This window comes from Dendrobates tinctorius, unplaced genomic scaffold (assembly GCF_039654945.1).
Source record: "Dendrobates tinctorius isolate UK_male_01 unplaced genomic scaffold, ASM3965494v1 ptg000232l, whole genome shotgun sequence".
NCBI lineage: Eukaryota > Metazoa > Chordata > Amphibia > Anura > Dendrobatidae > Dendrobates > Dendrobates tinctorius.
Window position 1 is genome coordinate 7,691,360 of NW_027361899.1, and position 24,077 is coordinate 7,715,436.

Below are 24,077 nucleotides of genomic sequence, written 5' to 3' on the forward strand. Positions count from 1 at the left end.
ATGGAGAATTTAGCTTTGAAATTGAAAATTCTTTTGCCTGAGAAAAGAATTAGAAGAAGACGACTAATAGCAGGTGAAGTAGCCGAAGATGAGGTACATGCAAATGCAGAAATCGCATACAAGGTGAACGTTCATAATGTCATCTTGGATGTTGTCACACAAAGCATGGAACAACGGTTCACCGCAAACGGGACGATATACGCAGACCTTGCCTGCCTTGATCCGCCAAACTTTAATTCCATAAGAGAAAAAGGATTACATAGCCCTACTTTGGATGAGACAAGCAAACGCTTGATGAAATTTGATGACAGAGCAACACCTGAGAATCTTGGCAGCGAGCTGCGCAGCCCGGCTTTGCACTGGGAGAAATTGAAAAGATCGCCCTTAGAAGAATATGATATTAGAGTGGCAACAGACACAAGCCCAGAAGACGAGACCACTGACGACACAGAACTAGTGACTAAAAGCTGCTCATTATGCAACAACTGTTCTTCGTGTGTCTATCAATGACTACAGCGCTCTCATCTACTACTGATGCTTACAATATAATCGGACAGGCAGACACATTTCTTCTCAGTCTCTCCATTACACAAGTTGCTTGTGAACGAAGCTTCTCTACATTAAAATTTATAAGAAACAGATTAAGAAACAGCATGAATCAGAGTCACCTCAAATCTTTCATGTTAATGTCTACTGAGAAGGACATCCTGATGAAACTTGATGGAGATGATATTATTGACAAAGTGGCAGAAAAAAGCAAGAAGCCTTCGGTAATGAAAACGGCATCACCATTCCTTTTTGGTTTGTTAGAAAATAAAGTGCCATGGCTGTAGGAGGTTTTCTTTTTTTACATATTTGCTGTAAATTTAAGAATGGCGTTTACTGGAAAGGTCCACCATAGCCATAGGTTTATAATTGGGGAGCAAGGGTCCTTTAATACCGTTCTGAAGTGGCGACCTGCCGGCTGCTCCAGTGTGACATTCAGCGCCAGAGGCCACAACTCAATGCAGATCTGGCGAGTGCCTCATTCCGCCTCTGAGTAGCATTCTGGGCTTGTGACGTGACTTGTTCTGACTTCCAACCAGTCAGACGTTGCAATCACAACATCGCACCGCGGGACCGGAGCAGTGCTGAAAAACCAGCCCCTGGAGGGTGACTAAGAACACGGGCAGGGGACTTAAATTTAAAGCGCCAAACACAGTGCTGAAAAAAACCGCTGCTCTGGTGCTTGAAAGTCTTGTGGAATGGCAACTTTCTGGGCATTATGGTGTATAAAGCTGTAATACAGTCAGAACACTGACGCAATAAAACTGTCCAGAGATGTTTAAAGTTATATGTGGCTTACAAAGAATGAGACTAAATAAGCAAGCTTTCGAGACAACTTAAGCTGAGATCAGTCTGATGAAGAGACGTAAGCAGTCCCGGAAGCTTGCTTTGTAACATCATTCACTATAATTTGTTAACCATTAAAAGGTATCATACCCACAAGATTCCTATTTTGTTTCTCTCACTGAGAGCACTTTATATACGACTAAGCATTGCACTTTTGTTTTTAAAGGGGTTGACCACTAGTAGACAACCCCTCCTCAATTACTATATTCCACCAAGTAATATAATAACAGCCTGAACTCATCTCTGGTATTGGCAACATTCCAATCGGCAACATCCGCACTGGGCCTCCTGGGGCTTGCAACAAATTTTTATGTCACATTTCCTGCAACCAGTCAGCAGCTGTTAATAATGGGCAGATGAACGCTCACTTTCTTTGGAAGTAACTGACATTCAGAGAGAGCAGCCGCAGTCCTCACTTCTTCTGGATGCCACCTTTTGCTGACATTACAGCTGCAGTCGCTTGGGGTATGTCTCTATCAGTTTTGTACATCGAGAGACTGAACCTCTCGCCCATTCTTCCTTGGCAAACAGCTCGAGCTCAGTGAGGTTGGATGGAGATCGTTTGTGAACAGCAGTTTTCAGCTGTTTCCACAGATTCTCGATTGGATTCAGGTCTGGACTGTGACTTGGCGATTCTAACACCTGGAGATGTTTATTTGTGAACCATTCCATTGTAGAATTTGCTTTATGTTTGGGATCATTGTCTTGTTGGAAGACAAATCTTCGTCCCAGTCTCAGGTCTTTTGCAGACTCCAACAGGTTTTCTTCTAGAATGGTCCTGTATTTAGTTCCATCCATCTTCCCATCAATTTTAACCATCTTCCCTTCCCTGCTGAAGAAAAGCAGGCCCAAACCATGATGCTGCCACCACCATGTTTGACAGTGGGGATGGTGTGTTCAGGGTGATGAGCTGTGTTGCCTTTACGCCAAACATATCTTTTGGCATTGTTGCCAAAAAGTTCAATTTTGGTTTCATCTGACCAGAGCACCTTCTTCCACATGTTTGGTGTGTCTCCCAGGTGGCTTGTTGCAAACTTTAAGCAACACATTTTAGGCATATCTTTGAGAAATGGCTTTCTTCTTGCCACTCATCCAAAAGGCCAGATTTGTGCAGTGTACGACTGATTGCTGTCCTATGGACAGACTGTCCCACCTCCGCTGTAGATCTCTGCAGTTCATCCACAGTGATCATGGGCCTCTTGGCTGCATCTCTGATCAGTTTTTTCCTTGTTTGAGATGAAAGTTTAGAGGGACGGCTGGGTCTTGGTAGATTTGCAGTGGTACGATACGCCTTCCATTTCAATATGATCGCTTGCACAGTGCTCCTTGGGATGTTTAAAGTTTTGGAAATCATTTTGTATCCAAATCCGGCTTTAAACTTCTCCACAACAGTATCACGGACCTGCCTGTTGTGTTCCTTAGTCTTCATGATGCTCTCTGTGCATCAAACAGAACCCTGAGACTATCACAGAGCAGGTGCATTTATACGGAGACTTGGTTACACACAGGTGGATTATATTTATCATCATTAGTCATTTAGGACAACATTGGATCATTCAGAGATCCACAATGAACTCCTGGAGTGAGTTTGCTGCACTGAAAGTAAAGGGGACGAATAATATTGCACGCCCCACTTTTCAGTTTTTGAATTTCCACAAAAATTTAAAATAACCAATAAATTTCGTTCAACTTCACAATTGTGTCCCACTTGCTGTTGATTCTTCACCAAAAATTTACATTTGGTATCTTTATGTTTGAAGCATATGTGGAAAAAGATTGAAATGTTCCAGGGGGCCGAATACTTTTGCAAGGCACTGTATATTGCAGTTTTCTTATGTTTATTTTTTCTGACATTCTGCATTTTTATGAATAATGTATGTTTCTTTCATGTTGTGAATTAATAATGTAAAATACCTCAGTCAGCAGACCAAACTTTTCTCAAAGATTGCACAGATTTTTTTTCATTGTCTCAATGTTTTGAGATTGTGTTTTCACTATATATTTAATTTTTGTAGTGTTGAAATACTATAACTTAATAAAAAAATGTTGTGGAAAGGCAGGCATTAATCAGTGAGGCGGCACAGAGACAAAAGGTAACCCTGACGTAGCGGCAGAGTTCACAAGCAGAGACTGAAGTATCTGTACATTCCATAGAGGTGACCTCTATGGAAGAGTGTCCAGAAAAAAAAGCCTTTACTGACACAAAAATTGTAAAGCTCCTTTTGAGATTGCCAAAAGTCATGTGGGAGACTCCCCAAATGTATAGAGGAAGACGCTTTGGTTAAATGAGATCAAATTCTAGTACTCTCACGGTGCTAGCGGGGATGTTAGCAAGGTCACGGCAGTTCAGCCCGGCTGGGATCGGAGCCTCAGTGACCGCAGGTAACCTTGATGTCACCTCCCGTCACTGAGGCTGCGCTCGCAGCAGTTCATTCACCAGTGGTTCTCAGCCTGGACGGTCGCATTTTGGCACCATCCCACGTTGAAAAATGTTTATCCCCCAGACAATGATTACGGCGTGGGACAGAACGACGGAGAGGTGAGTGATATTGTTTTTTATTTATTACAGGAGAACGAGGACTTCGGAGGAATTAGGCGAGGTCGTAAGTATGGTCTACTTGAGATTATTAAAAGGAGTTTGTCATTTTTTTCAATTAAAGAACTTTATTCTTGGTGTCTGTGTTTTCATACGGCGTGACTATGGGGTTAGTAATGGGGGGGCATCTTATTGACGCCTCTCCATTACTAACCTCGGGGCTTGATGTCATCTGACAATACAAAGGTGACATTAACCCCCCCCCCCCAACTATCACCCAACTCGCCACCGCAACAGAGCAAGTGGGTGAGAAGAGCCAGGCAAAGCGACAGAATTGGTGCATCTGATAGATGTGGCTTTTTTGGTCATCTGCGGACTGCTATTGTTAGGCTGAGGGGGGGGGGGGGGGGGCGAATAACCATGGCTCCTTACCAGCCTGAGAATACCAGCCTCCAGCTGCCAGCTTTAGCAAGGTTGATAGTCAAAAATTGGGGGGCACCACATGCCGTCTTGTTAAGTTAAATTATTTTTTTTAAAAAACAGCGTGGGGACCCCTCTATTCTTGATAACCAGCCTTGCTTAAGCTGACAGCTGAGGGTTGCAGCCACCAGCTGTGAGTTTTATCCAGCTGGTTAACAAAAATACAGGGGAACCCACACTGTTTTTATTTTTTTAATAATTTATTTACAGAGCAGGAGCGGCTGGTGAATACTCCCATCCGCCGCTCCTGCTCTCACTGTAATTAGCAGTATTAGGTGTCGAATGATGGGAGCAGTAGTCCCATCAGCTGAGCCCTCCCGCTGTCTGACCGGCGGGGATGATTTCACCGCCAATCAGAAGCACACATGCACATGACAGTGCGACAAACACCAGGTGTTCGGGTGAAGTCCGTGTTCAGTGTCCGTGCCCGAACAGTAGGTGTTTGGTATGGACGCCGAACTTTACTGTTCGGGTTCGCCTATCTCTAATCTTTAACAAAAAAAAAAAATAATGAAGGAAACCGCTGATTTCCGAAACGCGTAGGATAAGTTTGGTCCTTCCGGCACCTCGTACCTGCGGCAGTCATGTGGGCTACACGTGACCACTGACGTCATGCAGGTCCTGCAATCTCCATCCTACCAAGGGACTCGACTGCAGCACATGAACATCTACGCCTGCCGCAAATACGGCAAAAGATAATTATTACATATATAAATATTGTATGGCTCTCAGCCAAAAAGGTTCCCGACCCCGTGCCAAAACACTCGAGTGGGGTAAGGAGACGTGAAAATGTTCTATTTTTTCATAGGAATTTTGGAAAGTTATGAAATGTCCAATAAATGACTGTTCTATTCCTGATCTAAGGCTACATTCACACACAGTGTTTTTCAGTTGCAAAAGCAGATCAGCTTTTTAAAAAACCGCATCACCTGAAAGGTTTTTGAGCTCATAGATGAAGTTTTCAATAGCAAAAGCAGATAGAGCAGATTTCTTATCTATATATCCATATCATATCTGTACCAAAAAGAATGAAAGCCGGATAGCACACAGACTAACACTCCTTTTTTCTTTAGCACCAGTCAGGGACACCTCATAGCTGCCCAAAAGGATGCCCAGGACAGGCATTGCTCGTCATCAGTAACATCAACATCAACCGATAGTTGAAATAAATAGACTGCATTCACCACCACATCTTCTTAAGGTGCAGGCTTTATTTTCAAGTGTAGGGGTGTGCAGTATGAGGTTCTGCAGCAGCTGAGGTGTGAAATAAGAAATTCTGCAGAACAGTATGAGATTCTGCCCCCCCCCCCCCCCCCAGGTTTGATCCTGGCTACGCCCATGGTGTGAATGTAGCCTGAGGATCTAGGCTTTATCTTAGCCGAGATAAGTCATAGTGTGTGTGTGTGTGTGTGTGTATATACACACACATATATAAATACACACACAGTACAGACCAAAAGTTTGGACACACCTTCTCAAAGAGTTTTCTTTATTTTCATGACTATGAAAATTGTAGATTCACTCTGAAGGCATCAAAACTATGAATTAGCACTTGTGGAATTATATAATTAACAAAAAACTGTGAAACAACTGAAAATATGTCTTATATTCTAGGTTCTTCAAAGTAGCCACCTTTTGCTTTGATTTCTGCTTTGCACACTCTTGGCATTCCCTTGATGAGCTTCAAGAGGTAGTCACCGGAAATGGTTTTCACTTCACAGGTGTGCCCTCTCAGGTTTAATAAGTGGGATTTCTTGCCTTACAAATGGGGTTGGGACCATCAGTTGTGTTGTACAGAAGTCTGGTGGATACACAGCTGATAGTCCTACTGAATAGACTGTTAGAATTTATATTATGACAAGAAAAAAGCAGCTGAGTAAAGAAAAACGAGTGGCCATCATTACTCTAAGAAATGAAGGTCAGTCAGTCCGAAAAATTGGGAAAACTGTAAAAGTGTCCCCAAGTGCAGTGGCAAAAACCATCAAGCGCTACAAAGAAACTGGCTCACATGAGGACCGCCCCAGGAAAGGAAGACCAAGAGTCACCTCTGCTGCGGAGGATAAGTTCATCCGAGTCACCAGCCTCAGAAATCGTAGGTTAACAGCAGCTCAGATTAGAGACCAGGTCAATGCCACACAGAGTTCTAGCAGCAGACACATCTCTACAACAACTGTTAAGAGGAGACTTTGTGCAGCAGGCCTTCATGGTAAAATAGCTGCTAGGAAACCACTGCTAAGGACAGGCAACAAGCAGAAGAGACTTGTTTGGGCTAGAGAACACAAGGAATGGACATTAGACCAGTGGAAATCTGTGCTTTGGTCTGATGAGTCCAAATTTGAGATCTTTGGTTCCAACCACCGTGTCTTTGTGCAACGCAGAAAAGGTGAACGGATGGACTCTACATGCCTGGTTCCCACCGTGAAGCATGGAGGAGGAGGTGTGATGGTGTGGGGGGCTTTGCTGGTGACACTGTTGTGGATTTATTCAAAATTTAAGGCATACTGAACCAGCATGGCTAGCACAGCATCTTGCAGCGGCATGCTGTTCCATCCGGTTTGCGTTTAGTCGGACCATCATTTATTTTTCAAGAGGACAATGACCCCAAACACACCTCCAGGCTGTGTAAGGGTTGACCAAGAAGGAGAGTGATGGGGTGCTACGCCAGATGACCTGGCCTCCACAGTCACCAGACCTGAACCCAATCAAGATGGTTTGGGGTGAGCTGGACCGCAGAGTGAAGGCAAAAGGGCCAACAAGTGCTAAGCATCTCTGGGAACTCCTTCAAGACTGTTGGAAGACCATTTCCGGTGACTACCTCTTGAAGCTCATCAAGAGAATGCCAAGAGTGTGCAAAGCAGTAATCAAAGCAAAAGCTGGCTACTTTGAAGAACCTAGAATATAAGACATATTTTCAGTTGTTTCACACTTTTTTGCTAATTATATAATTCCACATGTGGTAATTCATAGTTTTGATGCCTCCAGAGTGAATCTACAATTTTCATAGTCATGAAAATAAAGAAAACTCTGAATGAGAAGGTGTGTCCAAACTTTTGGTCTGTACTGTATGTATGTAATTGATATTATACAGTGTATTACATATTTACAATGTATTACAGTTTTTTGTGTTCTAAAGTTGTATTCCAATAAATAGATATTATGTTGTATCTAAATATCTTGATTATTGGATCATAAAAATGATTAAATGTCTGATGTTCACATTGTACTACAATAAATTATTCACTTAAATATAAGCGATATATGTGTGGGAGTCGGAGTCGTGGAGTCGGTGTAAGGGAAATTGAGGAGTCGGAGTCGCAGGTTTGGCTTACCGACTCCACAGCCCAGGATATAACCTCCAGACATTACACCGTATGTGACTGATATCAGCCCCTCTTATAACGCTCCAGTACTGATATAACCTCCAGACATTACACCATATGTGACGGATATCAGCCCCTCTTATAACGCTCCAGTACTGATATAACCCCCAGACATTACACCATATGTGACGGATATCAGCCCCTCTTATAACGCTCCAGTACTGATATAACCTCCAGACATTACACCGTATGTGACTGATATCAGCCCCTCTTATAACGCTCCAGTACTCATATAACCCCCAGACATTACACCATATGTGACGGATATCAGCCCCTCTTATAACGCTCCAGTACTGATATAACCCCCAGACATTACACCATATGTGACGGATATCAGCCCCTCTTATAACGCTCCAGTACTGATATAACCTCCAGACATTACACCGTATGTGACTGATATCAGCCCCTCTTATAACGCTCCAGTACTGATATAACCTCCAGACATTACACCATATGTGACTGATATCAGCCCCTCTTATAACGCTCCAGTACTGATATAACCCCCAGACATTACACCATATGTGACGGATATCAGCCCCTCTTATAACGCTCCAGTACTGATATAACCCCCAGACATTACACCATATGTGACGGATATCAGCCCCTCTTATAACGCTCCAGTACTGATATAACCCCCAGACATTACACCATATGTGACGGATATCAGCCCCTCTTATAACGCTCCAGTACTGATATAACCCCCAGACATTACACCGTATGTGACTGATATCAGCCCCTTATAATGCTCCAGTACTGATATAACCTCCAGACATTACACCGTATGTGACTGATATCAGCCCCTCTTATAACGCTCCAGTACTGATATAACCTCCAGACATTACACCATATGTGACTGATATCAGCCCCTCTTATAACGCTCCAGTACTGATATAACCTCCAGACATTACACCATATGTGACTGATATCAGCCCCTCTTATAACGCTCCAGTACTGATATAACCCCCAGACATTACACCATATGTGACGGATATCAGCCCCTCTTATAATGCTCCAGTACTGATATAACCTCCAGACATTACACCATATGTGACTGATATCAGCCCCTCTTATAACGCTCCAGTACTGATATAACCCCCAGACATTACACCATATGTGACGGATATCAGCCCCTCTTATAACGCTCCAGTACTGATATAACCCCCAGACATTACACCATATGTGACGGATATCAGCCCCTCTTATAACGCTCCAGTACTGATATAACCCCCAGACATTACACCATATGTGACTGATATCAGCCCCTCATATAACGCTCCAGTACTGATATAACCTCCAGACATTACATCACATGTGACTGATATCAGCCCCTCTTATAACGCTCCAGTACTGATATAACCTCCAGACATTACACCATATGTGACTGATATCAGCCCCTCTTATAACGCTCCAGTACTGATATAACCCCCAGACATTACACCATATGTGACGGATATCAGCCCCTCTTATAATGCTCCAGTACTGATATAACCTCCAGACATTACACCATATGTGACTGATATCAGCCCCTCTTATAACGCTCCAGTACTGATATAACCCCCAGACATTACACCATATGTGACGGATATCAGCCCCTCTTATAACGCTCCAGTACTGATATAACCCCCAGACATTACACCATATGTGACGGATATCAGCCCCTCTTATAACGCTCCAGTACTGATATAACCCCCAGACATTACACCATATGTGACTGATATCAGCCCCTCATATAACGCTCCAGTACTGATATAACCTCCAGACATTACATCACATGTGACTGATATCAGCCCCTCTTATAACGCTCCAGTACTGATATAACCTCCAGACATTACACCGTATGTGACTGATATCAGCCCCTCTTATAACGCTCCAGTACTGATATAACCTCCAGACATTACATCACATGTGACTGATATCAGCCCCTCTTATAACGCTCCAGTACTGATATAACCTCCAGACATTACACCGTATGTGACTGATATCAGCCCCTCATATAACGCTCCAGTACTGATATAACCTCCAGACATTACACCATATGTGACTGATATCAGCCCCTCTTATAACGCTCCAGTACTGATATAACCTCCAGACATTACACCGTATGTGACTGATATCAGCCCCTCTTATAACGCTCCAGTACTGATATAACCTCCAGACATTACATCACATGTGACTGATATCAGCCGCTTCTATACCATAATAATCCTCTCACCATGAGGCGACCATATACTTTACAGAGATTTGAGGATGAGGAAACATCACTGAGCTTCTGGGATTTATTCACAGCGTGTCATTGTGTTATGTGAGATTCCACCGCATGACGGCCATGTGAGAACCGTGAGATTAATCCACCCTGAACTACGGACATCCAGCAAGAGGAAATAGAAATCAGGTCTGTATCTGCCTCTAATAAGGAGGAAACACGGAGTGTATATCCTAATTATGTAAAGAATTTTAGTACAAAACTTGATTTATAAAATGTACAATAATAACAAATAATGTCATAAATCCATAGTAGTAAAATTCATGATAGAGAGGACAGACAAACAAATAAATATGTAACACCGGGTCTGGTTTTTACAAATATATAGAGGTGGGGGAGCGGCACTAATATAAAATCAAAATAAACAGTGCACAAAAATATACACTAATGCGTTCGATGGATAAAAAAGCAATAAAGTGCAAAGTGAAATCACATTTAATTAAGCACCAAGGCCACTATTAGAAGGCAACTCACAAAAAAATGGGTGCTGAATAATTATAAGAGTATCCTAATAGCTATGTATAGCCGCTAAGAACAAAGAATATCCAGAGAACACGTTGCCCCCCCCCCCCCCGAGGAAGCCGACGCGAAACGCGCGTTGGGGCTACGTGTTCCGGGTTCCTGGGCAGGAGGACTATGGGTGAGAGTGGCTTTATTAACATTCTTTGATAGTATTATGCACTTCTCTGGTTATTCTTTGTTCTTAGCGGCTATACATAGCTATTAGGATACTCTTATAAATTATTCAGCACCCATTTTTTTGTGAGTGGCCTTCTAATAGTGGCCTTGGTGCATAATTAAATGTGATTTCACTTTGCACTTTATTGCTCTTTTATCCATCGAACGCATTAGTGTATACTTTTGTGCACTGTTTATTTTGATTGATTTGTATTAGCGCCGCTCCCCCACCTCTATATATTTGTAAATACCAGACCCGGTGTTACATATTTATTTGTTTGTCTGTCCCCTCTATCACGAATGTTACTACTATGTATTTATGACATTATTTGTTATTATTGTACAGTTTACAAATCAAGTTTTGTAATAAAATTCTTTACATAATTATGATATACACTCATACATGTATAGCCGCTAAGAACAAAGAATAACCAGAGAAGTGCATAATACTATCAAAGAATGTTAATAAAGCCACTCTCACCCATAGTCCTCCTGCCCAGGAACCCGGAACACGTAGCCCCAACGCGTGTTTCGCGTCGGCTTCCTCGGGGGGGGGGGGGGGCAACGTGTTCTCTGGATATTCTTTGTTCTTAGCGGCTATACATAGCCATTAGGATACTCTTATAATTATTCAGCACCCATTTTTTTGTGAGTTGCCTTCTAATAGTGGCCTTGGTGCTTAATTAAATGTGATTTCACTTTGCACTTTATTACTCTTTTATCCATCGAACGCATTAGTGTATATTTTTGTGCACTGTTTATTTTGATTGATTTATATTAGTGCCGCTCCCCCACCTCTATATATTTGTAAATACCAGACCCGGTGTTACATATTTATTTGTTTGTCTGTCCCCTCTATCACGAATGTTACTACTATGTATTTATGACATTATTGTACAGTTTACAAATCAAGTTTTGTAATAAAATTCTTTACATAATTAGGATATACACTCAGTGTTTCCTCCTTATTATATTGCTAAATGAGTGTTCCTATTTAATGACATGTTTGTCCAGGTCCCAGTATATGTGAATTCTGAGGATCTTATGTGATGCAGACACAATGCGTTTCGTTCTAATTTGTTTCTGTATTGTATCTTCTTCTAGCACGTTTGTCTACATTCAGGATAGGGCTACATACAGTACTGATCCTGAGTTACATGCTGCATTATCCCCCAGAGCTGCACTCACTATTCTGCTGGTGCAGTCACTGTGTACATACATTACTGATCCTGAGTTACATTCTGTATTATACCCCAGAGCTGCACTCACTATTCTGCTGGTGCAGTCACTGTGCACATACAATACATTACTGATCCTGAGTTACATCCTGTATTATACCCCAGAGCTGCACTCACTATTCTGCTGGTACAGTCACTGTGTACATACATTACATTACTGATCCTGAGTTACATCCTGTACTATTCTCCAGAGCTGCACTCACTATTCTGCTGGTGCAGTCACTGTGTACATACATTACTGATCCTGAGTTACATCCTGTATTATACTCCAGAGCTGCACTCACTATTCTGCTGGTGCAGTCACTGTGTACATACATTACATTACTGACGCTGAGTGACATCCTGTATTATACTCCAGAGCTGTAGTTCCCATCCATCTCTCCCTTGTGGGATGATGGAGCGCTGCTCCTGCAGCTGTACATTCTAAGTGCAATAGGAGGATTACAGCTCCACCTGTGCATTCACCCTCCCACCCCCTGTAATTACTCAGCGCTCCCTTTTGTGCTCCTCCGGTTGTTGCACGGCTTGTAATGATTGTATAATCCTGGTAACTTATAAGATGAGAATTTCACAACCCGACCTGCACTCAGAAAACGCCCAGCGGAGAATCAGGCAGGAAAACCCTCGCGCAGGATTATACAGCCAACCAGGCATGGATTTACAGTCAGTTCACCAGCCTCATCAGGTCCGCTAATGCAGGCAGATTGAAATGTGAATTCTGCTGATAGATTTCCTTGAAGTTATCCTGACACTGACGGCCATTTCTTGTGTACAGCGCAAAACATATTGTGGCCTGTACAAAACTCCGGTGCATGCAGAACGTGGCGGCACAGGCAGAGAAAGGGAAGAGAGCGGCGGCACAGGCAGAGAAAGGGAAGAGAGCGGCGGCACAGGCAGAGAAAGGGAAGAGAGCGGCGGCACAGGCAGAGAAAGGGAAGAGAGCGGCGGCACAGGCAGAGAAAGGGAAGAGAGCGGCGGCACAGGCAGAGAAAGGGAAGAGAGCGGCGGCACAGGCAGAGAAAGGGAAGAGAGCGGCGGCACAGGCAGAGAAAGGGAAGAGAGCGGCGGCACAGGCAGAGAAAGGGAAGAGAGCGGCGGCACAGGCAGAGAAAGGGAAGAGAGCGGCGGCACAGGCAGAGAGAGAGAAGAGAGCAGCGGCACAGGCAGAGAAAGGGAAGAGAGCGGCGGCACAGGCAGAGAAAGAGCGGCGGCACAGGCAGAGAGAGAAGACAGCGGCGGCACAGGCAGAGAGAGAGAAGACAGCGGCGGCACAGGCAGAGAGAGAGAAGACAGCGGCGGCACAGGCAGAGAGAGAGAAGACAGCGGCGGCACAGGCAGAGAGAGAGAAGACAGCGGCGGCACAGGCAGAGAAAGAAGAGAGCGGCGGCACAGGCAGAGAGAGAAGAGAGCGGCGGCACAGGCAGAGAGAGAAGAGAGCAGCGGCACAGGCAGAGAAAGGGAAGAGAGCGGCGGCACAGGCAGAGAAAGAGCGGCGGCACAGGCAGAGAGAGAGAAGAGAGCGGCGGCACAGGCAGAGAAAGGGAAGAGAGCGGCGGCACAGGCAGAGAAAGGGAAGAGAGCGGCGGCACAGGCAGAGAAAGGGAAGAGAGCGGCGGCACAGGCAGAGAAAGGGAAGAGAGCGGCGGCACAGGCAGAGAAAGGGAAGAGAGCGGCGGCACAGGCAGAGAAAGGGAAGAGAGCGGCGGCACAGGCAGAGAAAGGGAAGAGAGCGGCGGCACAGGCAGAGAAAGGGAAGAGAGCGGCGGCACAGGCAGAGAAAGGGAAGAGAGCGGCGGCACAGGCAGAGAAAGGGAAGAGAGCGGCGGCACAGGCAGAGAAAGGGAAGAGAGCGGCGGCACAGGCAGAGAAAGGGAAGAGAGCGGCGGCACAGGCAGAGAAAGGGAAGAGAGCGGCGGCACAGGCAGAGAAAGGGAAGAGAGCGGCGGCACAGGCAGAGAAAGGGAAGAGAGCGGCGGCACAGGCAGAGAGAGAGAAGAGAGCGGCGGCACAGGCAGAGAGAGAGAAGAGAGCGGCGGCACAGGCAGAGAAAGGGAAGAGAGCGGCGGCACAGGCAGAGAGAGAGAAGAGAGCGGCGGCACAGGCAGAGAAAGGGAAGAGAGCGGCGGCACAGGCAGAGAGAGAGAAGAGAGCGGCGGCACAGGCAGAGAAAGGGAAGAGAGCGGCGGCACAGGCAGAGAAAGAGCGGCGGCACAGGCAGAGAGAGAAGACAGCGGCGGCACAGGCAGAGAGAGAGAAGACAGCGGCGGCACAGGCAGAGAGAGAGAAGACAGCGGCGGCACAGGCAGAGAGAGAGAAGACAGCGGCGGCACAGGCAGAGAGAGAGAAGACAGCGGCGGCACAGGCAGAGAAAGAAGAGAGCAGCGGCACAGGCAGAGAGAGAAGAGAGCGGCGGCACAGGCAGAGAGAGAAGAGAGCAGCGGCACAGGCAGAGAAAGGGAAGAGAGCGGCGGCACAGGCAGAGAAAGAGCGGCGGCACAGGCAGAGAGAGAGAAGAGAGCGGCGGCACAGGCAGAGAAAGGGAAGAGAGCGGCGGCACAGGCAGAGAAAGGGAAGAGAGCGGCGGCACAGGCAGAGAAAGGGAAGAGAGCGGCGGCACAGGCAGAGAAAGGGAAGAGAGCGGCGGCACAGGCAGAGAAAGGGAAGAGAGCGGCGGCACAGGCAGAGAAAGGGAAGAGAGCGGCGGCACAGGCAGAGAAAGGGAAGAGAGCGGCGGCACAGGCAGAGAAAGGGAAGAGAGCGGCGGCACAGGCAGAGAAAGGGAAGAGAGCGGCGGCACAGGCAGAGAAAGGGAAGAGAGCGGCGGCACAGGCAGAGAAAGGGAAGAGAGCGGCGGCACAGGCAGAGAAAGGGAAGAGAGCGGCGGCACAGGCAGAGAAAGGGAAGAGAGCGGCGGCACAGGCAGAGAAAGGGAAGAGAGCGGCGGCACAGGCAGAGAAAGGGAAGAGAGCGGCGGCACAGGCAGAGAAAGGGAAGAGAGCGGCGGCACAGGCAGAGAAAGGGAAGAGAGCGGCGGCACAGGCAGAGAAAGGGAAGAGAGCGGCGGCACAGGCAGAGAGAGAGAAGAGAGCGGCGGCACAGGCAGAGAGAGAGAAGAGAGCGGCGGCACAGGCAGAGAAAGGGAAGAGAGCGGCGGCACAGGCAGAGAGAGAGAAGAGAGCGGCGGCACAGGCAGAGAAAGGGAAGAGAGCGGCGGCACAGGCAGAGAGAGAGAAGAGAGCGGCGGCACAGGCAGAGAAAGGGAAGAGAGCGGCGGCACAGGCAGAGAGAGAGAAGAGAGCGGCGGCACAGGCAGAGAAAGGGAAGAGAGCGGCGGCACAGGCAGAGAAGAGAGCGGCGGCACAGGCAGAGAAGAGAGCGGCGGCACAGGCAGAGAAGAGAGCGGCGGCACAGGCAGAGAAGAGAGCGGCGGCACAGGCAGAGAAGAGAGCGGCGGCACAGGCAGAGAAAGGGAAGAGAGCGGCGGCACAGGCAGAGAAAGGGAAGAGAGCGGCGGCACAGGCAGAGAAAGGGAAGAGAGCGGCGGCACAGGCAGAGAAAGGGAAGAGAGCGGCGGCACAGGCAGAGAAAGGGAAGAGAGCGGCGGCACAGGCAGAGAAAGGGTCTGTGCACATGTTGCGGATTTGGCTGCGGATCCGCAGCAGTTTTCCATGGGATGTACAGTACCATGTAAACCTATGGAAAACCAAATCCGCTGGGCACATGCTGCCGAAAATTCCACGCAGATTTGCTGCGGTTTATTTTCTGCTGCATGTCAATTCTATGTGTGGATTCCGCAGCGTTTTTACACTTATTCCATTGTAAGAGTCCGCAGGGGAAATCTGCACTAAATCCACAGGTGAAACACAGGACATTTTACCTGCGGATTCGGAAAAATCCACAGCACAATCCACAACGTGTGCACATACCCAAAGAGAAGAGAGCGACCGCAGGGGACGGGGCAGGGCGCGGGGGACGGGGCAGAGCGCGGGGGCAACTGAGGGGACGGGGCAGAGCGCGGGGGACGGGGCAGGGCGCGGGGGACGGGGCAGGGCGCGGGGGACGGGGCAGGGCGCGGGGGACGGGGCAGGGCGCGGGGGCAACTGAGGGGACGGGGCAGAGCGCGGGGGACGGGGCAGGGCGCGGGGGACGGGGCAGGGCGCGGGGGACGGGGCAGGGCGCGGGGGACGGGGCAGGGCGCGGGGGACGGGGCAGGGCGCGGGGGACGGGGCTGAGCGCGGGGGACGGGGCAGGGCGCGGGGGACGGGGCAGGGCGCGGGGGACGGGGCTGAGCGCGGGGGACGGGGCAGGGCGCGGGGGACGGGGCAGGGCGCGGGGGACGGGGCAGGGCGCGGGGGACGGGGCAGGGCGCGGGGGACGGGGCAGGGCGCGGGGGACGGGGCTGGGCGCGGGGGACGGGGCAGGGCGCGGGGGACGGGGCTGAGCGCGGGGGACGGGGCAGGGCGCGGGGGACGGGGCAGGGCGCGGGGGACGGGGCAGGGCGCGGGGGACGGGGCAGGGCGCGGGGGACGGGGCAGGGCGCGGGGGACGGGGCAGGGCGCGGGGGACGGGGCTGAGCGCGGGGGACGGGGCAGGGCGCGGGGGACGGGGCAGGGCGCGGGGGACGGGGCAGGGCGCGGGGGACGGGGCAGGGCGCGGGGGACGGGGCTGGGCGCGGGGGACGGGGCTGAGCGCGGGGGACGGGGCAGGGCGCGGGGGACGGGGCAGGGCGCGGGGGACGGGGCAGGGCGCGGGGGACGGGGCAGGGCGCGGGGGACGGGGCAGGGCGCGGGGGACGGGGCAGGGCGCGGGGGACGGGGCAGGGCGCGGGGGACGGGGCTGAGCGCGGGGGACGGGGCAGGGCGCGGGGGACGGGGCAGGGCGCGGGGGACGGGGCAGGGCGCGGGGGACGGGGCTGAGCGCGGGGGACGGGGCAGGGCGCGGGGGACGGGGCAGGGCGCGGGGGACGGGGCAGGGCGCGGGGGACGGGGCTGGGCGCGGGGGACGGGGCAGGGCGCGGGGGACGGGGCAGGGCGCGGGGGACGGGGCAGGGCGCGGGGTCATTTGTGCGGATTTGCTGCGGATTTGTAGACGGTTCCTCACCTGGACGCCGCTCGGCACCTCCACAGCGGGCGCCCCGGACACACAGCTCCGCCTGCAGCCTCCCCGCGGTGTGATGCGCAGGATGGCGCCCCGCAGCAGCCCGCACTGCCGTCCTCCGCCCGCCGCCATGTCCCGGCTGTGCTGGAGCTGAGCGGCCGATCCGCAGCCCTCACTCTCCACTACTAGCACTGCACAGCCCCTCACAGACCACACCGTCACTTCCAGCCAATCACCATCCGCGCTGTCACTCCAGCAGCCAATCACCCTTAGACTGTCACCATAACAGGACCCAATAACAGTCCCACATGTCAAAATAACAGCCAATGAGAGTCTGTTCTGTCACACCACTCGCCTATCAGAGAAGGCATTCATACTTCCGGGTGCGGAGGATTTCGGGAGTTGTAGTTTGCTGTAAGTTGAGGCCGCTGTTGTGTGCATGAGTGTTGAGGGCGAGCTCCACCTGCTGGCCGCTGACCTTATTCTAATATTATTTCCGGATTTCTATTATTAACCCCTTCCCTCCCAATTTTTTTTGTTTTTGCAGCTTCATGTTTTCTCTGCTTTTCTGAATAGCCATGACTATTTTTTGCTCACAAACACATGAGGATTGAGGACTTGTTTTTCAGTTGGACAAGATACAGGGCTGAATGGGGAAAGAGCGTTTGCTTTTGTCTTTTGATGTGGTTTTTTTTTTTACTATTTTATTAGCTTAAAATACATTCACAATTTTAGGAAGCGAATAGTTGTGTCTCAGCCTCCCCGTGTGACGCCGTATCGCGGCGGCGCTGAGCTCGGGGTTTCTTCTTGGCGAGCGGCTGATTTCTTCTCGCAGTTTTGGCCACATGTCGGGTTCTGATCTCTTCTTGTTTTTTCGCATCGTTGCCGCAACCAAATGAAACCTCCATCGTGTCGTTTGTATTTTTTTCTTCTTTTCAGCCTTTAGCGATTGGTGTAATTTATCTCTACTTTTATAGATCACACGTTTCTAGATTCAATGATACAATATACTGTGAGGAGGTGATATACGAGGGTCGTTACATGTCCCCCAGGATGCGCATTTTTGGACAGATCTGTAGGAAGGTAGAGGGACGGATCCCGCCCATGGCCACGATTCACATTTAGGCTGTGAGTTGAGGCTTGGGTGAGTCAGTGTCAGTGTTTGGTTTTGCTTACATCAGAGCTTTGTGTATGATGAGTGAGACTGAACAACGGCCAGCGCCAGAGAAAGCAAAGCCGCCGACGCCCCCCGACCGTCCGGCTGTGATGTGGAGGATGATGGCCGCCTTTAGGTTGTAAGGAGGGATGAGCGAGCATACTCGTTAGGATTCGGCACTCGGCGAGTAATGCGGCATTCGAATCCTGGCGACTATTTCTCTACTCGCCTCGCAATATTCCGCACAGCCCAGCACAGTCCCGCAGAGTCCTCACACAGCCCAGCACAGTCCCTGCACAGCCCAGCACAGTCCCGCACAGTCCCGCAGAGTCCTCACACAGCCCAGCACAGTCCCGCAGAGTCCTCACACAGCCCAGCACAGTCCCGCACAGTCCCGCAGAGTCCAGCACAGCCCAGCACAGTCCCGCAGAGTCCTCACACAGCCCAGCACAGTCCCGCAGAGTCCTCACACAGCCCAGCACAGTCCCTGCACAGCCCAGCACAGTCCAGCACAGTCCCGCAGAGTCCAGCAGAGCCCAGCACAGTCCCGCAGAGTCCTCACACAGTCCAGCACAGTCCAGCACAGTCCCCGCACAGTCCCAGCAAGTCCCCGCAGAGCCCAGCACAGTCCCCGCACAGCCCAGCACAGTCCCGCAGAGTCCTCACACAGCCCAGCACAGACCCGCAGAGTCCTCACACAGCCCAGCACAGTCCAGCACAGTCCCGCACAGTCCAGCACAGCCCAGCACAGTTCCCGCACAGCCCCACAGAGTCCTCACACAGCCCAGCACAGTCCAGCACAGTCCCGCACAGCCCAGCACAGTCCCCGCACAGCCCAGCACAGTCCCGCAGAGTCCTCACACAGCCCAGCACAGTCCAGCACAGTCCCGCACAGCCCAGCACAGTCCCCGCACAGCCCAGCACAGCACAGTCCCGCACAGTCCCCGCACAGTCCCACACAGTCCCCGCACAGTCCCCGCACAGTCCCCGCACAGCCCAGCACAGTCCCGCACAGTCCCCGCACAGCCCAGCACAGCCCAGCACAGTCCCGCACAGCCAGCACAGTCCCCGCACAGCCCAGCACAGTCCCGCAGAGTCCTCACACAGCCCAGCACAGTCCAGCACAGTCCCGCACAGCCCAGCACAGTCCCCGCACAGCCCAGCACAGTCCAGCACAGTCCCCGCACAGCCCAGTACAGTCCCCGCACAGCCCAGCACAGTCCCGCAGAGTCCTCACACAGCCCCGCACAGTCCCCGCACAGTCCCGCACAGTCCTCGCACAGCCCAGCACAGTCCAGCACAGTGCCCGCACAATCCCCGCACAGCCCAGCACAGTCCCGCACAGTCCCGCACAGCCCAGTACAGTCCCGCAGAGTCCTCGCACAGTCCAGCACAGTCCCGCACAGCCCAGCACAGTCCCGCACAGCCCAGCACAGTCCCCGCACAGCCCAGCACAGTCCCGCAGAGTCCTCGCACAGCCCAGCACAGCCCAGCACAGTCCCCGCACAGCCCAGCACAGTCCAGCACAGTCCCGCAGAGTCCTCGCACAGCCCAGCACAGTTCCCGCACAGCCTGCACAGTCCCCGCACAGCCCAGCACAGTCCAGCACAGTTCCCGCACAGCCCGCACAGTCCCCGCACAGTCCCAGCACAGTCCAGCACAGTCCCGCACAGTCCCGCACAGTCCTCGCACAGCCCAGCACAGTCTAGCACAGTCCCACACAGTCCCGCACAGCCCAGCACAGTCCCGTACAGCCCAGCACAGTCCCGTACAGCCCAGCACTGCCCAGCACAGTCCCCGCACAGCCCAGTCCCGCAGAGTCCTCGCACAGCCCAGCACAGTCCAGCACAGTTCCCGCACAGCCCGCACAGTCCCCGCACAGCCCAGCACAGTCCAGCACAGTTCCCGCACAGCCCGCACAGTCCCCGCACAGTCCCGCACAGTCCCGCAGAGTCCTCGCACAGCCCAGCACAGTCCCGCACAGTTCCCGCACAGCCCAGCACAGTCCAGCACAGTCCCCGCACAGTCCCGCACAGTCCCGCAGAGTCCTCGCACAGCCCCGCAGAGTCCTCGCACAGCCCAGCACAGTCCCGCACAGTCCCGCACAGCCCAGCACAGTCCCGTACAGCCCAGCACAGTCCAGCACAGTCCAGCACAGTCCCCGCACAGTCCGTTACTCGCATTTCCCATAGACTTACATTGGAGTCGTTACGAGTCCGAGTATTTCACTATTCTCTCATCCCTAGTTGTAAGTTGCCAAGCTAAAGACTTTTACGTGGGAATATCCTGGGTCACTGCCTAATTACTGCACTATCCTGAAAGCTGCAGCTTTACATATGGTGGAAAATACAGTCAGTGTGTACTGAGGCATTCCCCAAAGCAAGCTGCATGTCTGTAATTAAGATCAAATTTGTAAAAAATTATAAATTCATGTTTTATTATATCTCATGAAAAACTACAAATTACAACACAGTAAAAGAAAGAAATAAAATAAAGAAATAAAATGCTTAAAAATTGAAGTGCTTTATCACAGGCGGTTACCCCCAATTGCATCATGACTGCAGGTAATTACCATTGATCTACTTTTTTCAGCAGATACTGATGCAGTTCACATAAGGGATACATAGGATATTTGTGGCGCCTCTGAGGGTTCAGTCGCCACAGAGGTACTGCACCTCCTCCTGAGATGTGGTGCCCCACTATCCAGGTAAGGTGGAGACTCCTGACCACGCTCCAACACCTGCACCACCACACCACAAAGTAGAGTAGCAAAGCACCTTTGGCGGCTCCCTGCTTGGAACACGAAGCGTGCTGGGAGGCGGGTGGAGCTGAGTTCACATAAAAGAGCGGGAAGAGTTGAGTCAGTGATTCAGTCAGTGAGTGAGGATGTAGAAGGACAGAGAAGATCCCCGGGAGAGGGATGGAAGAAGGAAGTGCTGCAGCAGGCCACAGTGATCTGGGTCTGCTGGCACAGGAAAGAGACAGAGAAGGGAAGCTTGATTCTACATTGGGAAGAAGGATTAGCACAGAACGTGAGGAGAATAGGAGGACTAAAGATCAGGGCTGGAAGAGAGAACCCTTCCCAAGTTCACAGCGCATGGCCGGGGTCCGGTCCCCGAGGTTGTACGGATACTAATGGTCCTACAGCAGACACCGGAGGAATAGAAGTTGTCACCACTTTATTCCCACACAAGACTTGGGGCACAACAGCAACATAATAGTGAGGCGGGACTTAGAAGCAAGGAGTCTCCGAAGCAGGTGTGGCGCCCCTGAGGCTTCAGTCGCCACAGAGGTACTGCACCTTCTCCTAAGGTGTAGTGCCCGACCATCCAGGTAAGGTGGGAACTCCTGACCACGCTCCAGACCTGCATTCCACACACAGGATAGTTCAGTGGGGCCACCTAACAGCTACAGGATCTTTATATCCGGCAACAGACACCGGAGGAGTAGTGAGCGCTAACGCCTTGCTCCCACCATAGCCTTGGGACACAACAGCGAAACGGATAGAGAGCCGGGACTCAGGAGAAGAGTCCCCGAAGCAGGCTACAGCTGTCTGTCATACAAGTAGAGACTAGGAACACCTAGAGAGAGGCATCCCAGGGTAACTAAGTACTGGAGTGCTTCGCACCTAAAGGCGCATTGGAGGAGTCGTTCAGTAAGGTACATGTTGGCGGAGTGTGGAAGGGAGAATCCTATCCTGCCTGGAGGTTGGCTGGAGCCCTGACCTGGAGAACACAGTACAGAGGCAGGCGTGTGTGTGAACTGCAAACAGTGAGTAAAGCTTTGGAACCGCATACTCTGGTGTCCTCCAGTTATTCCCGCATCACTACATCTGGGTAACAACATCTATACCATTCTGCGCCTCTCCTCATCCATTGCACCTACACTGCCCAGGGACTACAGCTCCACCTGTGGGGAGCTATACCATCTCTGCTGCACCACACCATCAGTCCCAGAGGATCTGTACGCAGCGTTGGCTAACACCTCACTTGCCAAATACCACGGGTGGCGTCACGAACTATACCAATAAACTCTAACACCTTTAACACCACCGCCATTGATATTGGGTGCCCAGGGCCACGGACCGGGTCACCGCTGCTGTGACACATTACCCTGACACCGGCCTGGTACCGAGTACCCCACAGCCCTGGGGGGGCGACCCACAGGCTACAGCTGTCTGCCGTACAAGTAGAGTTCATAGGAACATCTGACAGGAGGAACTCCAGTGTAACTCAGTACTGAGAGTACTTCACTAAAGGCGCTAAGAGGGAGACGTTCAGAAAAGGCACATATGTTGGCGGAGTGTTGGAACGGAGTACTTCATCTTGCTTGGTGGTTGGCTGAGCTCCTGACCCGCAGGACACGGCACGGATGCGGGCACCTGTACCTGCAACAGACTGTGAGTAAAGCTTTGGAACTACATGCCCTGGTGTCCTCCACTTATTCCTGTGCCAACACATCCAGCACTGCTACATCCCTTGCGCCCGGCACTACACCATCTAAGTGTCTCTTCACCTATCCTGCCCTGGGACTACAGCCCTACCTGTGGAGGGCTATAACATCATAGCTGCACCACACCATCTGTCCCAGAGGATCTGTCTGCAGCGTCGGCTTAACACCTTCATTGCCGAACACCACAGGTGGCGTCACAAATCATTCATAAACTTTCCCTTTACAACAGGCGCCCAGGGCCACGGACCGGGTCACTGCCACTGTGACATCTCCCGTTGAGGCTCATCACAGTACTAGTATTGTGTAACCCTTATAACGCTAATGGGGCAGCTTAGGTATTTATGCATCTTATTTTTTTGCGCATACCTTTGTATATCATAGTGCTTTTGGGTTATACCTCCTGTGTGCTTCATTGTTACTTGGTCCCTGCTATTTGGTACTCTATTTTACTGTGTTGTAATTTGTAGTTTTTCATGAGATACAATAAAATTTGAATTTATATTTTTTTTACAAATTTGATCTTAGTCCTTCATTTGCTTTTTTTTGGTAATTGTAATTGTGTGAAAGGATCATAGTTATCTGGGGGATTTTTTTTCTGTGCTTTAATATGTCTGTAATTAAGCCTGCAACACTACAGCCCTGGCCTGCCTATAATATGGAGGAAATACTGAAGCAGTTGGTCCTCACCCAGCAGCAGCAGCTGTAGTGTCAGCAGAAACAGCAGGAGCCGAATCAACAGCAGCAGCGGCAACAGCAGAAACAGCACCAACAGCAGGAGCCGCACCAACAGCAGGAGCCGCAGCAATAACAGCACCAACAGCAGCAGCAGCACCAACAGCAGGAGCCGCACCAACAGCAGCAACAACGGCACCAACAGCAGCAGCACCAACAGCAGCAGCACCAACAGCAGGAACTGCATCATCAGCAGCAACGGCAACAACAGCAGCAGAACCAACAGCAGGAGCAGCGCTAACAGCAGCAGCAGATGAACAATCTGATACTGCAGCAGATTGTGGCCCTACAACAGATGCTCCCACTACTAACTCTGGTTTGTCATGTGGCCTGGGACAAAGTCCGGTCAGCATTGACATGGAAGCTTTCCTCACTGTGTTTGAATGCACATCAGAGACGGAGAGCCTGACAACTTCCTTACTGGCTGAAGTAGTGGCCCTGTTCTTGATGGGAGACACCCAGAAGGCCTACTTTGACCTAAGTCGGGACGATGCCCAGGACTATTGGAAACTGAAAGGCATATCTCCCAACTTTTGAAGAAGGGAAAGAGGGACAGCTTAACTCCAGGATCCCACCCTGACTTGGCACTGGACGGGTGATAGAAATAAATGAGGTGGCTCAGCAACTTGGGGCAGAGACATTTTTTCCGCGTATGGTGGATATCCAGGGTTTG

At 50.8% G+C, this 24,077-nt stretch overlaps 1 protein-coding gene across 2 annotated transcripts in view; it reads right to left on the reverse strand.

Moving 5' to 3' along the window:
• Positions 1 to 17,331, reverse strand: part of MOCS1 (molybdenum cofactor synthesis 1) — a 52,787-nt gene extending 35,456 nt beyond the window's left edge. The window contains exon 1 of one of the 2 annotated variants that reach the window (XM_073556297.1): positions 17,068 to 17,330. In XM_073556297.1, the coding sequence (XP_073412398.1) occupies positions 17,068 to 17,196 (129 nt within the window). In that variant the 5' untranslated portion in view covers positions 17,197 to 17,330. Of the gene's footprint in view, positions 1 to 17,067 lie in introns of both variants that reach the window. The other variant, XM_073556298.1, reaches the window with a different exon arrangement.
• Between the last annotated feature and the right edge of the window lie 6,746 nt (positions 17,332 to 24,077).